This window comes from Sorex araneus, chromosome 2, assembly GCF_027595985.1.
Source record: "Sorex araneus isolate mSorAra2 chromosome 2, mSorAra2.pri, whole genome shotgun sequence".
Classification (NCBI taxonomy): Eukaryota; Metazoa; Chordata; class Mammalia; order Eulipotyphla; family Soricidae; genus Sorex; species Sorex araneus.
The window spans coordinates 87,968,597-87,987,101 of NC_073303.1; the positions used below are offsets into that span (position 1 = coordinate 87,968,597).

The 18,505-nt window shown below is 44.1% G+C and overlaps 1 protein-coding gene across 3 annotated transcripts in view; it reads right to left on the minus strand.

The window, feature by feature from the left end:
• The window catches only part of UBXN2B (UBX domain protein 2B), a 28,782-nt gene extending 27,685 nt beyond the window's left edge, over positions 1-1,097 (minus strand). For 2 of the 3 annotated variants that reach the window (XM_004602438.2, XM_055128164.1), the window contains exon 1: positions 972-1,097. In XM_004602438.2, coding sequence (XP_004602495.2) covers positions 972-1,064 — 93 coding nt within the window. In that variant the 5' untranslated portion in view covers positions 1,065-1,097. Of the gene's footprint in view, positions 1-903 lie in introns of all 3 variants that reach the window. The other variant, XM_055128163.1, reaches the window with a different exon arrangement.
• Positions 1,098-18,505: the final 17,408 nt, after the last annotated feature.

The window sequence follows — 18,505 nt, forward strand, 5'->3', positions numbered from 1 at the left end:
CTTATGCAGCTAGGTTGTGTGGCCAGAGGGTGAGTACTTGGAGGTCATCCCTTTAAACAGAAAAACGGGGTTAGAGCGCTAGTACAGCAGGTAGGGCGACTGCCTCGCCTACAGCCAACCCGGGTTCTGTCCCCCGCACCCTTCTAAGGTTCCCCCAGTGGATCCCTGAGTGCAGAGCCAGGTTGTGGGTCCGTAACAGAGAAATTTAAAAACAAAACAACGGGGCTGGAGCAATAGCACAGCCGGTACTGCACTTGCCTTGCTCACAGCCAACCCAGGTTCGATTCCCAGCATCCCATATGGTCCTCGAGCACTGCCAGGGGTAATTCCTGAGTGCATGAGCCAGGAGTAACCCCTGTGCAATGCCAGGTGTGACCCAAAAAGAAACAAAACAAAGCAAAACAAAAACACAGAAAAATGACCTGATGAAAAAGGAACTATCCAGCCAGAAACCAGCATCCAAGACAAACATTAACGAGACACGTTATTACTTCATTGTAATGATAATTTTTTATGTAATGATGATGATTATTATTATGGGCTTATGACCACACCTGCCAGTGCTCAGAGATCACTCCTGACATTTCTGGGGGTGGGGTGGGGGGCGCAATACGCGGTGCCGGGGATCGAACCCGGGTCGACTGCAAGCAAGGCGACCGCCTTACCCGCTGGACACGGACTTTCTAAGGGATCTTGGAATTCTCCACAGCCGGAGCAAAGCGTTCTTCTGCATCAAGCCCCCCAAAGGCAGCACCAGCCGGGCGACCGCCCGACCCCCACCTCTCTCCCCCACCCCCCCACCCCCCGTGCAGGGCTCCCGGCTCGGCGCGGAGGCGGGTGCGGGCGACGCGCGGGCGCTGCTTCCAGCCCCGCCGGGGCACGAACGCGTCGCTCTGGGCTCACCATTCCGGCCGGGGCGAGCCCGCCAGCGCCCTGCGCGCGGCGCCCCCCGCCTCGGCTGCTCGCCGCACCTGCAGATCCCGCACGCTGGGGGGCCGCGGGCCGGCAGACCCCTTCTCGCGATCGCACGGCTCAGCTCCGCCGCCGCCGCCGCCCTCCGCCATCTTCCACCCGCTCTTCCCTCCCGGCCTCACGCCGACCCGCCCCCCTCCCGCCACTTCCGGGGCCGGTTGCTAGGCAACTGCGGAACGGGGCGGGGCCGCCTCCCGGGCACGTGCCGCGCGCGCCCCGCCTCTTCCGGCTTGTGCCCGCGGGTTTGTTAGCCCAGAAACCTGCGCTGGAGCCTGTGTTCCCGCCGGCACAGCCTGGAAGATGCCTTCGGCCACGCTCAGAGCTGGCCTGCAGCCTGCAGGTGCCGGCTCCAACTCAGAGAACACGCCTGCTGCTGTTTGCTCTCCGCGTTGCTGCCTTACTCCGCTAGTCTTCGCCAAGGGCCCGCATCTTCCCTCCCAAGTTCTGGCTGGACGTTGTTCAATAGAGCATGAGTTGTTGAGTAGTCTCTGAAATCTGCACGAGCGACTGTTCAAACCACCATTCATCTACGACCCAAATTCCCGTGTTCTCTGGCCTAGCCACTTTTACGCCGGAATGAGAAGGAAGGGCCAGATGCACTCTAATCCCTGAATGAGGTCAAAGCGCTGTCGGTGGGGCCCACGGGTGACTTTGACGTATGTGAAGTCGGTAGGAGAAAGTTGCTTTCTCCCCATCTGCCTCTGTCACCCAGGACCTGGGGTTCCTGGGTTCTTGTGTCACTCGCAGAAAGGAATTTCAGGAGTAGACAAGCAGTGAAGTTAAATGGATTTTATTTGGAGGGTTTTTGGAGGGGTTGTATGTGTGTGTGTGTGTGTGTGTGTGTGTGTGAGAGAGAGAGAGAGAGAGAGAGAATATGCGGGCTTCTCCAAAGGTGAAGAGAGTCCCCCCCCCCCCCACACACATCCTAGCATTAGACACGAAAGCATGAAAGTATACATCTCAAGAGGGAGATGCGGGCAACACATGTGCTAGGCCACATAGGCGCAAGCAGCACATGAACTCCTCGGGTAGCATATGCACACCCTTCCTTTGTTCAAGGTGGCTTCTATAGGGTTTCTCCAACCTGCCCCCATGTGGGGCTTCTTCCTAGGTAAAAGTCCGGTGCTAAGGAGATTACCAGGGAGGTTGGGAGTGGTGATGGTCTTCTTTGGGCTGAATCACTATAGTTAGGGTATTGGAGGAATTTTCTCCATGGGGAGGGGTCTCCTCAGGGTCTGTTGATGCTCAAGGTCTTATCAGGGTTTAGTTCCTGCTTTTCCTGTTTTCTCTAAGGTGGCTTTTGCCATTGCCTTGGGAGGGCTTCCCTAGCCTGCCTACATCAAAAGGAACAGGTGGGCTCTAACTCCTCTCCTGGACTGCAACCAGCCCCGTTAGGGAGTCAAGTAAAGATTAAGGTCTGGGCACTGGTCTGGGGCAATTTGTTGCAATTTGTCACAGGAACTGTTGCAGGAGCTGTGGACAATCGACGACTCCATGGCAGCATAACCTCTCCGCTCCGTTTGGCCTCTTTATCTCGACTTGCTTGCTCAGGGCCGTGGAAACATACCTGGCAGGGTGCGCCCAGGCTCATAGGCAGGAGGGCGTTAGGCTTTAAAACCTCTACCTGAAGTCCTTGGGGTTCCTAGCCCAGGGAGCAGTCCCAGCTGGCCAACCCTCAGCCCTGAACCTTTTTGCCTCAATAAATTCTTTGACTAAATTGCTGAGTCAGTTTCTGGTTGATTGTGGTCTCTGATTGATTGTGGTGGGAAACGGCCCCATTACAGGTGGTGTAAAGGTAAAAAGAAATCCTGGTCATTAGAAAACTTAGGATCTAGTGAAAGAAATGTAAGAAAAGCATCAAATGCATTGTGTAATAGGACTTTGCCTAAATGTTATGGGTAGAATAGTGAAGATCACTATTTTGTTGGTGCCTGCTTAATTGTACCCAGGCACAAACATTCATGCGTAATATTGTCTAGCCCTCTCCCAGGTAAGTGTGCTTACTTCTGTGTCACACTAGAGGCATTAGATGATATGAAAACACATTTTACTTTAGTCTTGCTAAATGGTTGTCGCTGTTATTAAACATTGCATTTATTGTCGATATACTCTTTTTACTACATTCTATCCTTGGTGTTCTATTCAGGCTATTCTTTTTGCTTCACAGAGTTAATAACATTTTTGCTGAATGGTGAAGAGTATTTCAAGAAGTCTTTGGAACAAAATGGACCATGGAGAAAGATGAAGAAATCTGAAATATGTTCATATTGATGAAGGTTAGAAGTGAAAAAAGGGGGCCAGAAAGATAGTACAGCGGGTAGGGCACTTGCCTTGCACATGGCGGTTTGATCGCTGGCATCCCATATGGTTCCCCAAACATCGCCAGGAGTAATCCCTGAGTGAAGAACCAGGAATAACTCCTGAGCATCGCTGGGTCTGACCCAAAAAGCAAAAAATAAAAACATTTAAAAAGTGACAAAAGATGGCAGGAACCTAAAATGGAGGCAAGGACATAAGACATATTATCAAGGATTTTTATTTAGTAAGGAGATTCATCTTCTGGGGCATTGATTCCCAAATGTTGAGGTGCATTTAAATCACTGCTCTGGGCTGAGATATTGCAGTGGGTAGAGCACTTAACTTGCACGCACCAGATCCTGGTTTGATTTCCGGCACCACATATGTTCCACCAGCACTACCAGGAATGATCCCTAAATGCAGAACAAGAAACCCTGAGTACTACTGGGTATGGTCCCAAACAAAATAAATTATAGAGTTACTAACTTATCCTTCTCATCCCAGGAGCTCACTTTGGTATTGGGTAGAATTCCAGCATTATATTTGCATAACATATTCCGCAGTATGTATTGATGCCAGTACTCGTCCATACATTCTTCACACACTACCTATCTGAATGCAAGGTTCCATCCCAGTGGAAAACCAGCAGGACCGTTCTGTTTACAAGAAGGGAGACATCCATGACAGCGGCAACTATCACCCAATCTGCCTGTTGTCCTTCATCTACAAGTTGTTCACTCGAGTCACACTGAATAGAATGGGCAGAACACTAGACTAAGAACAACCATGCGAGCAGCCGAATTCTGAAAAGGATTCAGCATGATTGACCATATCCACACAGTGACCAAGCTCATTGAAGTTTCGAGAGAGTTCAAGATGCTGCTCTATATAATGTTCATCAATTTAAAGAAGGCCTTTGATTCTGTTGAGACTGAAACGGTCATCAAAGCCCTAGCCAAATGGGGCGTTCAAACTCAGTACATCAAGATCTTCCACGAGCTGTATTATGGATTCACCACCAGTATCTCACCATTCTACAAGGCAGTGATCATGGACATAAAGAGAGGAGTTCGGCAGGGTGATACCATTTCACTGAAATTCTTCAGTGCCACCCTCGAGAATGTCATGCGAAGCGGCACAAATGCTGGCCGACTTCGACCACAAGTGTGGAAAGGTCAGACTGCAGCTGAATCTCACCAAGACAATGTTCATTAGACGCGAACTAGTCCCTGATGTTCCATTTGCTCCCAATGGAACGAACATCTTTGAATGCAGCAGCTATGTGTACCTGGGTCAAGAACTCAGTATGAGGAATGACTTCGCGACAGAACTGCGCAGGAGGAAGAGAGCAGTGTGGAATGCCTTCAAGGGCATTGAAGAAGTGGTTAAGAGGACAAAGAACTTCCCGCTCCAGGCACATCTTTTCAACTCCACCATTGTTCCTGCACTAACATACGCCTCAGAGACCTGGACCTGATGAAAACAGTACGAGAACGCTATTTGGGTATCCCAGAGAGGATCCGAAAGAGCTCTGCTTGGAATGTCACATTTCACTCAAGTGAGAGAAGGAATCTGGAGTTCCGACCTCTATCGATGATCAAGAATCAGGGACGCTGTCTCGTTTGCCAAGGCATTGAAAATCAGATGGGTCGGACATGTAAGACTGCATGGCCACTCACCTACGAGATGGTCAGACTTCTTTGTCAAAACCCTGAATGAACAGTTTGAAGCTCTTTGTGTTCTTGGAGCGAGCAGATACCGTTGGGCTACACTAGCACATGACAGGGATGAATGGAAACATTACTGGTGCCCGCTCAATCAAATTGAAGATCATTGGAGTGGCAAGTGATACAAGTGATTCAGCAGTACTTAACCAATCAGACATGATGGTTCAAATGCTGGGGTTTGGTGTGTGAGCTGCTGGGACCCAGTGATTCGGGAGTGGGGGACTCCAAGGCCATTTCTGGCAGTGCATGGGGAACCATGTCATGCCAGGGATCAAACTTTTGGACCTTAAAGTCCTTGACCCTGAACTATCTATCTCCTTAGCCTCTCAGATACGTTTTTAAAGATCTCCCACATGAATTTTATTTCTGACCATTACAGAGTATCTGGCATAGATTTGCCTTCCACTTCCAGGAATGAAAGAAAGACCTAGACAAAATTATATGGAACAGTTATTTTCACGCATTGATTATAAGGCTCTACTTTTTGCAATAATCTAGGAGAAGGATACAAATTAGATGATTTATGTTTATCTTGACTTCCTTCTTGGAATATGTTGCTGTGGGAATGGTGATTGGCACGGGCACTCTGAAAATGATTGGTTTCTTTTCAACCTTATATATTCAGTTAACTTCAGATTCAGCGTTCTCAAGAGGAGTAAAAACGTGGTTACAAAGATATCTACACATGCTCATAGGCATTTTTTTTCCTTTTTGGATCACATCTGGCAATGCACAGCGATTAATCCTGGCTATGCACTCAAGAATTACTCCTGGCAGTGCTCAGGGGATCATATGAGATTCTGCGATTCTAACCTGGGTTGGCCACATGCAAGGCAAACACCCTACCTGCTGTGCTATTGCTCCAGCCCCATTCATAGGTAATTTATTCATAACAATGTCAAATTTGAAAGAATACAAATATTCTTCACCAAAATGGTTAACATCTTAGTAAATTTTATACAATGACTACTAATCAATCCTAAAGAGGGAGAAATAACTTACTCATATAATATAAAGAATCTCAAAGAAATCAGGAATAAAAATTACCAAATGCAAAAGAGAAAATATGTCTAACTAAATTTACATAAAATTCAAGAGCAAAACTAATCTTTAATGAAAGCATGATGGTTTTGAGGATTGCCTCTTGGGGAGTGTGACAAGCTAGGGACTTTGACCAAAAGAGACATATGGGGACTTATTGAAGTGATGGGAATGCTTAATATCTTATTTGTTATAGTAGTTACACAGGTGTGAATGAGTAAACGAATGAAGGAAGGACGTAGGGACTCTATAACTCAAATAGAGTTTTAACTCTCTCTAAGGCTCATTTTTCTTTTCTTTTCTTTTCTTTTCTTTTCTTTTCTTTTCTTTTCTTTTCTTTTTTTTCTTTTTCTTTTGCCTTTTGGGTCACACCTGGTGATGCACAGGGATTACTTCTGGCTCATGCACTCAAGAAAAACTCCTGGCTCGGGGGACCATATGGGATACTGGTAATCAAACCCAGGTCGGCTGCATGCAAGGCAAACGCCCTACCCGCTGTGCTCTCACTCCAGTCCCAGGCTCATTTGCCAGTTCATGGAAAGTCAAGAAATAGTGAGAGATATCAATAGATATCTCCGTGATATGCAGGTAAAAGAGACAGAATAAAATGAAGGTCTATCCAATATGGACTAAAAACACCCTACTGCCAACTCCACAACTGAAATGAAATGCCCATTTGTGTACTCTTCAGATGTTGTAACACCTCTGAGAACAAAATTAAAGGTGACTGTAGTACACAGTTGCCCTTTTTTTAGCTATTAAAATATTTTAATATTGATGGGGGACCTTAGTGATAGTACAGTGGGTAAGGTGGTTGCTTTGCATGCAGCCAACCCAGGTTCAATCCCTAGCACCCCATATGGTTTCTCAAGGCTGCCGACAATGATTTCTGAGAGCAGAGCCAGGAGGGAGCACTAAGCACTGTTTCGTGTGGCACTAAACCCAAACAATGTTTTAGTATTAGTTTTTTAATGTCTGTAGAACAGACATTAGAGTTGCTTATTTTTTTTATGAGCTGCATGTTTCTCCTCCCCCTGCCCCATTTACAGTAACCTTTGAATTTTTTATTCTACAGAAGTATAAGAATAAAATGAATTTCTTCATATCCCTAAGCTATGAGTTAGCAGAACTTTCAAGTTCAGGTCCTTTACACTCAAAAGTATATGCTTTTTCATTATAATGTCTATGTATCTTCCGGGAGTTTTTCTGTAGCCACTGATTCTGGTGACTGTTTCCTTCCTGAAATTTCAACAGGGTGCTTTATATTTGTCTCTTCTTATCTTTCTTGACTGTTCCTTTCGAGTTCATCCTATTATCTGTCTATGCATTAAATAATGGTGTTCTCTGCATTTTTATTTTCAGTTCTTTTATTTTCTCTTGGAATATGTTTTTACTATGCAATGTCATCAACTCTCATACCTATTATTTATATACTTTAAATTCTCATTATTTGCCGTAAGGTTCTATAAAGTTGTCAAAAGCTCTGAATTAATGAATGCTAAATGGTTGCTTCTAGCAGAAATACACAGATAGGTTCTCCTAAGGGCCGCATGAGCCCTGTAGTCTCTTTTAGGACTTGGAACTATTTCCTGGGTCCTAGCCTCATTTTTTCTTGTAAGTATAAATGCCATGAAAAGCAGGAATTCTTTCTGCAATTTTTTTTTATCATCCACTGAATTGCAAACTAATATTCCAAACCTCCTCAGACAAAATCTAGTGTTTTAGTCAAGATGCAGTTGATCATCGAACATCAAATATTTGTGCTGTGCAGGCTTAATCACGAGCAGTGTTTGTTATTTATTTATTCAATTCTCTTTGTTCCAGCATATTTGACTTGCTTCAGGTTCTTGTGGTTAAAGAATAAAAATTGCACAGTTCCCACTGGATTTTCAGTGTTACAGCTTTTTCTTTGCTGTGTACATCTCTGCAGGCTGTCAAGAAGAATTGGTTGCAGCAATAGTAACCGGTACAGAAGTAGTAGCCCCAACAATTACCACCACCACAACTTTGAACAACTGCAATACCACACACAATGATCTGAGTATGTACGCCCCTTTAGCTGTTCCCGTGATCTGATTGGTTCTGCCCTACGTAGATCAGGATTGGTGGGACTCATGAATCAGATTATTTATGTAAGCAAGGGACCAGTAAGAGGTCTGCATTGGCTGGACCCTCCCTCCTCACTTCCTGCCGAGCATAGTCACAGACAAGCCCCTGAGTCAATTGGTTCATTGGATTTATTGATATGGAGGGCCAAATATAAGCTGCACATGGAATTTCGATTGGGTGAATTTGATACCTCTTTCCCCAGCATTCGTCAAAAGTTAATTCTATATTTAAAAAAGTCCCTCTCTTGGAGCTTGGAGCGATAACACAGTGGGTAGGGCGTTTGCCTTGCGCGCCGCAGACCTGGGTTCTAGTCCCAGCATCCCATATTGTCTTCTGAGTGCAGAGCCAAGAGCAACCCCTGTGCACCGGTGGGTGTGACCCAAAAGGCAAAAACAGAAAAACAAAAAGCCCCACTTTATAAACACACTAAATTTTTTTCTCTGAGCTCCATAGTGTCAGTGTCAAAGGAGATTCACTCATCGTCTTTGGCTTCTGTCTGTCTCATCCTCATAAAATGTCAGAAGGGTATGCATCTAAGTTTATTGTTACCTTTGCCAGCTTGTCTACCTGCTTTCCTTCCTTCCTTCCTTCCTTCCTTCCTTCCTTCCTTCCTTCCTTCCTTCCTTCCTTCCTTCCTTCCTTCCTTCCTTCCTTCCTTCCTTCCTTCCTTCCTTCCTTCCTTCCTTCCTTCCTTCCTTCCTTCCTTCCTTCCTTCCTCCCTCTACAGTTTTCTGATATATGATTGCTTCCTTTTTCTAACTCTACATTTCTTCTGGAAGCAATGGTGTAGTATTCACTAGTTCCATGTTCTTGGGGACTTATTTAAACTTTCAGAGTAATGTGAGGATATCATCCAAAATGTGGGAGGACTCTCCTAGGGTAAATAGGGTTGTTCACCCACAGATAAAAAACCAAACAAACAAAAACAAACAAACAAAAAACAACTCTGAATGATATATAGCTGACATTTGAACAATGTGAGATTAGAAGTACTGACCATCTTGCAGTAAAAAAAATGAGTTTAAGCTTTGATTCCCTGAAAAACTGAAGTACAGTTATCCCTTGCTATCTGTGAGTGATTGTTTTCAGAATGACACCTCAACCTCTTCCCCTTGCCTCTAATTTCCAACCCTCCCAACGCCACCCATTTTGAGCTATGTAAGTATAGTAGGCCTTCTGAATGTGTGGGGTCTTTATTCTTGAAATTCAACCCACCCTTTGAGGTTTTTCAATTATGAATGTGAAATTCAAGGAGAGGAAAAATATGCCTATCAGTATACCCATGCATTTCACATATGTGTGATTTGAGTGTCAACTGTAATTGCTTCCCTTACTTATTTTTTTAAAAATTAATTTTTGTTGTTTAAGTTTTGGGTACACATCTGGCAGTGCTCAGGGGATATTCCCGGCTCTGTGCTCACAAGTGGAACCCAGCGTTGCTCAGGAGACAGGATGCGGTGCTGGGTGTCAAACTGCAGATAGAGAAGCTACAGCTGCATGCAGAGCAAGTGCATTACCTCCACAGCATCTGCCGTGTCCCTTCTCTATTGCTTTCTATAATTTGTAGAATATAGTTGCCAGCTGCTCCTTCAAAAATAGTTATTGAATCCACTTTAGATTCACAATTTTCTTATAGAGTATACAAAGTTTTATGAATATGTAAGATCAATACCCCTAGCGAAGTAATATAGAGCTTGTTCTCTCTCTGTGTGTCAGAAAAGTTCATTCACAGTAACAAATAATCCACACATTTTAGTGCTTATGAACAATAGAAATGATTCTCAGTTGAGGGGACTATACCCCGATAATACTTTTACTTAGAGACCCAGGTTGGAGCCACTTCTAATTTATGGCATAATCCCTACCATCAAAGAGCAGGAGGAAAATAGCCAGTCATAATTGGTTCTTATTTTTTTTAATTGAACCACCATGAGATAGTTACAAAGCTTTCATATATGACTTCCAGTCATACAATGATAAAACACTCATCCCTCCACCAGTGCACATTCTCCACCACCAATGTCCCCAGTATCCACCCCTTTCCAAATCTCTCCTTGCCTCTGTGGCACACAATTTCCCCCATACTCTCTCTCCACTTTTGGGCATTATGGTTTGCAATATAGATACTGAGAGTCTATCATGTTTGGTCCTTTATCTACTTTCAGCACATATCTCCCATCCTGAGCGATCCCTCCAACTATCATTGACTTAGTGATCCCTTCTCTATTCCAGCTGCCTTCTCCCCTAGCTCATGAGGCAGGTTTCCAACTATGGAGCAATATTCCTGGCCCTTGTGTCTACTGTCCTTGGGTGTCAGTCTCATATTAAGTTACATAATCAGTTCTTAGAACTATTTTTTTATTTTTGTTTTTGGCTACACCTTATGATGCTCACTAACTACACCTGGTTCTATGTTGTAGGAAGGGGGATATTGCACTTGGAGTTTGGGTGACCATGTGGTGCTGGGGATTGAATCCGGGACTCTAGCATGCAAATTATGCATTCGCTGAGCTTTCTCTCTCTCAGACCTTGTGACTGGATGTGATACATGTTCCTCTCCTTCATAAATTACATTTTAATATCTTTCTAAAGCGTTTTATATGATTTTGCCCCTCAAGGAAATAGAAAAGTACAGTTTTACCAACGGTTCTGAAGAAGAAGAAATGGAAATTTATGTCGCACTGTCTGTTCTCCCATTGTTCATCGATTTGCTTGAGCGGGGACCAGTTACATCTCCATTGTGAGACTTGTTGTTAACTGTTTTTGGCATATCGAATACACCATGGGTAGCTTGCCAGGCTCTGTGTTTATTTCAGTATGAATCACAAATTGAAGAATTAAAGGTTTTTATTTTTCCTTCTGCCTTGTGTCCAAAGGTCAGAAAGAAAACTAAGAAGAAACTATTTAGGAAACTGAGGTAACAGTCACTACAAATTTCTTATTTTACCATTCTCTTGACATCAAAAACCACTGACTTACCCCCTCTCTCCACCATAGAAGTTAGAACTGTTCTTAGATTGTGGTTTCAGAGTTACGCAAACAGAACATTAAATTTACACACGAATTCTGCAGTATCTATTTTGACTGTTCAGAGGTGATTTTCTGTGTTTTGTTCTTGTTTTCAGGACATGCCCAGGAGGCTTGGGGATCCCTCTTAGCCAACTGGGCTGAGGAGCTCAATGAATGGGCTGTAGGATGCTATTGAGTCCTGCCAAGTGGGCTCACCTGGCACCTTCACAGTGCTCTGAAGGTGGGCGTGGCTGCTTGGTTAAGGAAAGCACCTTAGCCCCTGTGCTATCTCTTCAGCTCCTGGTTCTCCCTATTTCTTGCTAACTTCACAACTCCACTTGTGTAATATGTACCCATCTTCGCAAACACTTGATTTTATTGAATAAAGAAATACATTGAGCTAGGATAAAAATAAAAAATTAATAACTGTTACCAAAATTTCAGCAGCCTCTTTCCTATATACCTGTGTTTAAAAGTAGAGTTGTTGTGTAAATACAGAGAATTTAAATGCTCTGTTGAAGCTGGCCAGATGGTGTTCAGCCAAAGTCTAGATTCCAATACGACATGATTACACAGAAAAGGAGGGACCAGACAGATAAGTTTGAGTGTTTGCATCAGTCAGGTGCAGGCTGAACAGAATTTTCTCCTTCATAGGCTACTGTGTCCTTCACAGGCTACTTTAGTCCTTGGGATGTAGAACAGGGCTAGGTGACAAGAGGCCTTGAACAATCACTTTATTGTTATTCGCTTTATAAGATGTTTTTGATCTAGGAAAGAAGTGCTGTATTACCAAAAGGGAGGAAAAAGTAAAAGATCCCCCGCAACCTCCACCCCTGCAAAAAAAAAAAAAAAAAAATCCAGCGATACGTGTGCATTATAAAAAATGTCCACTAGGGAGCGCACCAGTCCACAGATTTGGACAACTTGTACTGGGTCAGCTTCAGAATCTACCAATTTTTACTGAACATGAAAAGGTGAAATGTCTTAGGAATAGCGTCCTATAAAATACAAATCTAGAGGATATTCAACGGAACTGTATGATTATTTTATAAAAGGTAGACTTGTTAGAGTGCATGAGCTATGCACTGCTGACTGGAAAGTTGTCAGGGTTATTTTCATTCGTATGAAGAAGGAAGTTTGAGAAGTTTCTTTAAGACATCTTACTGTAATTGGATTTTAGTTTGATGAAAAACCCTATTTCTGGGTACTTAATAAAACTCGAAATTTCCCCTGCATTGCTCTTGGCCCATCCCAACCACCCCCCTTTACCCTCTTTCACCCTCTTCCTTAGCCCCTAGGCTACATGCCTTCTCTCCACAGCAGTGAGGGCCAGGTTTAGGGCCATAATGATAGGGAACAAGAATTCAGTAAGTCAACTTTCACCCTAAATTGTTACTATGGCACTAGGGATACCCTCTACTTAGAAAAGTCAGAGAAAGAAAATGCTGCATGATGTCACAGTACCACATATACATGGATTGTTTGCTTGTTTGTTTTTAAGTCAAAATCAAAGTTTGAGAATTGAAAGCTGCTTGCCAGGGCCTGGGGTGGGGTAAGATGAAAGAAAGTGCTGAGAGGGCGAATTCTTTCAGTTATAAAATGAATGAAGTGTGAAGATGTAGTGAATAGTTGATAATACTTTAATGCATCACTGAAATTAGCTGAGAATAGATCCTAAGTGTCCTCACAAAAAAATATGGGAGAGGATGGAAAAGTTAATTTAATTGTGGGAACCTCTCAGTCTTATGCATGTAACATCATTAAAAACACTTAATATCTCCTAGTTTTATTTGTCAATTTTACCTCAATCTGGAAAAATAGACAAAAAATATCAAAAATCAGAAAAAAAAGTTTTTTTTAAGACACCTAGGCATTTAACTGCATAAGTACTGAATAAGGAAATCATTCTTTTCAATTTTTTCCAAAAAGAAACTTTTTGTGGGTGTGATACAATTCTATTGATGTTGTAGGTAATTACTACTATCACACTTTATGTGTGTATGTTTTTTTAGAATGTAAGTACTTTAAAAAATGATACTGTATAAACATTCTTTATTACAAGTGTTTTCTTTTTGAACCCAATTGCGAGCTCACATGAGTTTATCATGACTGTTAGGTTGATTGATACTGAGACCCAGCCACTATTTCTGGGAAGACATGGAAGATATAAACCTCAGCTGATTTGGTTTTTGAGCCAATGTGATTCTGTTTTTAATCTCCTATCGGGAGTCTGACTTGACTCGCATAACAGGGTGGCTGGAGTATGGGCCAAAGAATGCTGGTCTTGTTCATCTCCACTTCCACCAAACAGCTGTGCCTCCTTTTTTTTTTTTTTTTTGCTTTTTGGGTCACACCTGGCGGCGATGCTCAGAGGTTACTCCTGGCTCTGCACTCCAGAATCACTCCTGGCGGTGCCAGGGGATCATATGGGATGCTGGGAATCAAACCCAGGTCAGCCGCGTGCAAGGCAAACGGCCCTACCCGCTGTGCTATCGCTCCAGCCCCACGGCTGTGCCTTCTTAATTCCATCTGTTTCAGTCATTCAGCCATAGAACTTAAGAACCAAAAGGAGCCTTTGTGATCATGGTTCATCTCTTTTCTTTAACAACTGAAGAAAAAGAAAAAGGATGTGAGAAGATCACTCCGAAGTTAGTGATAGGGCTAAGATTTTGGTTTTCCTCGTTCAAGATGGCACCCCATCCACAGAGATAGGTCAGAAAGCCATACATGTCACACGCCCTTGGCATATATAAGTGGCTTAGCGGGAGTCACTCACGTTTAGTCAATATGGTATTCTTTCTCAAAATACGGAATTGAAAAGCAGATTTCATGTTGAGGTTGAATTTGAAATATGGGAGCTGTAGTGCAGTTGTTTTATACCTGCGCTCTAAGGACATGGATTCCCAGAGGACTGCTAAACAGAGGGAGCGAGATAAATCTGCAGACCTCAGAGGCACATCAGCGAGGAGCCTTTCCCAGAGTTTCTCTGCTGTGTCCCTGCCCATTCACTTGTCACTATGTATGCCTGTTCTTCCTCGGGGGTAAGCATCTTTGTATTCATCATCCTATCAAGTTCTCAAAACAGCTCTGCGGGGTGAGCTCCTGCACACGTTAGGACACATGTTCGGCACTAGTGACTCTGTGGCCACATTCGCCCCGAGAGTTTGCCTTGTACTCTGCTGACTCCTCTCACCAGAGCTTGTCTTCAACCACTCTGTTCATGCAGCCCTGCAGTCCTGCTCGAGGGTACTTGCCCTGCTGTGGCAGAGCCGGGGTCCTGAGCGGCTCTGAGAGGAATAAGCAGTGAGGGGCACAGGTACTGAGAGACACAATCAAGGAGGAGAAGCAAAGCATTTTTCTACTTGATGTATTTGTTGTTGTTGTTGTTTATTTTCGTCTTTTAAAAAATATTCTCTTGCCTGCGTGCCTGGCTGTCTTCCCTGGGGCCCAATGGAGGGGTGGCCTCCAGCTTCCCTCCCCTCCCCGAGCAGAGCTCCGGCGGCCAAAGACCTCTGGAGCCTAGCCACAGCCTTGCTCAAGGCCCCTCTCCACATGTTTCAACGAGCCTCACGCATGAAGGGACCAGCAGAGGAACCCAGGTGTGTGGGACCTGGAGCTGAGACCTCCAAACCTGCTCAGATCAGGACTGGGCCTCCTCTACCCAGATTTCCTACTTTCCAGTAGCTAGGCGGTCACACCCAGGGACTGCCCCGGCTCTATGTAATCCCACCAACGGCCAACATCCAGAGACTAAAAACCAAGCTCCTGGAAGCATCTAATTGTGTACTTCTCCCTCTGGGAGAACCTGGCAAGCTACCGAGAGTTTCCTGCCCACATGGGAGAGCCTCACAAACTCCCCATGGTGTATTCATATGCCAAAACCAGTAACAATGCTGGGTCTCATTCACCTGACCCTGAAAGAGCCTCCAATGCTATATCATTGGGATGGACGAGTAGAGAGAGGCTTCTAAAATATCAGGGCTAGGACGAATGGAGATGTTACTGAAACCGCTCGAGAAATTTGATGATCAATGGGATGATGATGAGGATGATGATGATGATGAAAAAATATTCCACTTAGACTAGTTTTAAAACCCGTAAAGTTTAGTGGTGGTTAAACTTATTCACTGGCATAAGGGTGTGTAAGGCAACTATGAGAATCACCCCTCAGGCTTGTCACACCCTTGCTCATCCCTGAGTTTCCCAGAAGAGCCACAGCTGTGCCTCAGGTTCCTGCTCCTCAGGCTGAGTTGTGGCAAAGAGTGGGCCCACGTGGAGGCTGGTTCAGTCATGACATTACCCATGGTCAGAGTGGCATGGAGTGGTGGGCGTGGCCAGCAGCACCTGCTTCTGCAGATTGGCCATGAGATCCTTGGTGGGCACAGTAAGGGCTGGGGTTGGCGGGGAGGTCTATTACCATGAGCTCGTGGAAATGTCTTGGATGCAAACAAACTTAGGAGGGAGACGAAGGTTCTTGTGTTTGTAAGCCACACCCAGTAGGACAGTGCCTGGGACACTCTTAGCCTGGTGCTGAGGGCTTGGGCATGTCAATCTAGTGTGTAAAGCATGCGCTTCAGCCCTTTGAGGCAACTCCCCTGTTTGTGTGTTGTTGTTGTTTGCTCTTTGGGTCACACCTGGCAATGCACAGGGTTCCCACTCTAGGAGACTCTGCACTCCAGGAATTACTTCTGGCGGTGCTCAGGGGACCATATGGGATGCTGAGATTTGAACTCAGGTGGGCCACATGCAAGGCAAACACCCTACCCACGGTGTCCGTCCCCTGTTAGTGCTTAATTCCCTCTCTTACCTTCCTTCTGTTGTTGCAATGAGCTTCCCAGAAGACCGTAAGCTTGGTACTGGTGCTCAACAGGGATGCCAACCACTGTGTTGCTTGTACACTCAGCCCCCCATATTCTCTGGGGGCCCCATTCTTAGTTGTGGGGCTCACGCACATGCTTGCTGATAGCACCTGGCCATGCTGGCCACATTTCTTCAGTTTAGCTGCAGAACTCACATTCGCCTGGCTGCCCTGCCCTTGGGGCACACTTTTTTGTGGCCCCAGAGTCCAAAGCAGAAGAGCCTCCTGGAATCCACTTTGCACATGAGGTCCGCACCAGCGTTCACACTCTCCATGGCATCCTTGCAAGGCAAATTCCTTGGTTAATGAACCATCCCAGGACCCCGTAGGCAAGCATTTTAGATCAGTTCTTCACTGTGATAAAAGGTCTATCCATTCATCAAGTTGGGGTAAATTTTATTATATATATGAAAAAACCTAGTAATGTATTGAAGCTAACATCCAGGGAGCCAGAAAGCTAGTACAGGGATTAAGGCGTTCGCCTTGCTTGCTGCTGAGCCCACTTTGTTCCCTGAAATTATACATGGTCCCTTGTACCCACCAGCACAGTAGAAATCCTTAAAACATCCAGCAATTCAAAAAGGTTAGGTGTTTTTGGAACTTGCTAGACAAAGGTTTAAACAAAGATCTCTATCTAATCAGAATGTGGCACCTACAGAGAAATTTAAATCCTCAATCTAAAATCTCTTATTGGAGAAATATTAATGCTTATTAACAGTTGAAATTCTTTTTAACTTAAGAATCTGTGCCATCTGGGACTATATTAAACTAAAAATCTTCTGCACTGCAAAAGACACAGTGACCAGAATACAAAGGCAATCTACAGAATGGGAAAGGATATTCACCCAATACCCATCTGATAAAGGGTTGATATCAAGGGTATATAAAGCACTGGTTGAACTCTACAAGAAGAAAACATCTAACCCCATCAGAAAATGGGCTGAAGAAATGAACAGAAACTTTTCCAAGGAAGAGATACGAATGGCCAAAAGGCACATGAAAAAATGCTCTGCATCACTAATCATCAGGGAGATACAAATCAAAACAACCATGAGATACCACCTCACATCACAGAGAATGGCACACATCCAAAAGAACAAAAGCAACCACTGTTGGAGAGGATGTGGGGAGAAAGGGACCCTCCTGCACTGCTGGTGGGAATGCCAACTGGTCCAGCCCCTTTCGAAAACAATATGGATGCTTCTCAAAAAATTAGAAATTGAGCTTCCATTTGATCCAGCAATACCACTTCTGGGAGTATATCCTGGAGAAACAAAAAAAGTACAGTCTAAATGACATCTACATTTACATGTTCATCAGCACTGTTTACAATAGCCAGAATTTGGAAAAAACCTGAGTGCCCGAGAACAGATGACTGGTTAAAGAAACTTTGGTACATCTATACAATGGAATACTATGCAGCTGTTAGAAAAGATGAAGTCAGGAACTTTGCATATAAGTGGATCAACACGGAAAGTATCATGCTAAGTGAAATGAGCCAGAAAGAGAGGGACAGACATAGATAGATTGCACTCATTTGTGGAATATAAAATAATAGAGTAGGAGACTAATACCCAAGAATAGTAGTATATAGTACCAGGAGGTTAGCTCCATAGCTTGGAAGCTGGCCTCACACGCTGGGGGAAAGTCATCCCAGATAGAGAAGGGAACACCAAGTAAAATGTGATTGGAGATCCTGCGCGGGAAGGGAGATGCGTGCTGAAAATAGACTCGAGACTAAACAGGATGACCACTCAATACCCCTATTGCAAACCACAACACCCAAAAGGAGAGAGAGAGAACAAATTGGAATGCCCTGCCACAGAGGGGGGGTGGGGTGGGGGGATGGGATTGGGGGGTGGGAGGGATACTGGGTTCATTGGTTGTGGAGAATAGACACTGGTGGAGGGATGGTCTCTCAAACATTGCATGAGGGAAAAACAAGCTAGAAAATGTGTGAAACTGTAACTGTACCCTCACTGTGACTCACGAATTTAAAAATACATAAATTAAAAAAAAAGAATCTGTGCCATCTAGGAAGAGCTGCGAAACTAGAGCTTGAAACTAAAGTGAAATAAGAGTTCAGGGGATGCAAGGCCTTATATTACAAGCCTCAGCAATTTTAACGAAGAATTTAGGCTGTTTTACAAACAACAGAGGTATAGATAGAAGCGATCAAAATAAACAAAGAAAATTTTCTTATGTTTCCATAAACATTGGCAATTCAAGTGTTTTCTTATATTAATATCAGTTTGGTTAAAAAAACACACACAACCTTTTTCTGTGTCTAAAAGCATGTCTGTATTGTGAAATTGATAAAGTATCTGGTGTAGAAAGCTTATGATTTGAAATAAATAGGCGTGAGAACTATTGAAGCTAAGCCAAAACAGGTTTTCCTCATGCTTCATAAAAGTTGGTTCCAAGTTCTTCTTATGCTGCTATGTATATATATATAAATATAAAATATACATATAATTATATACATATAATT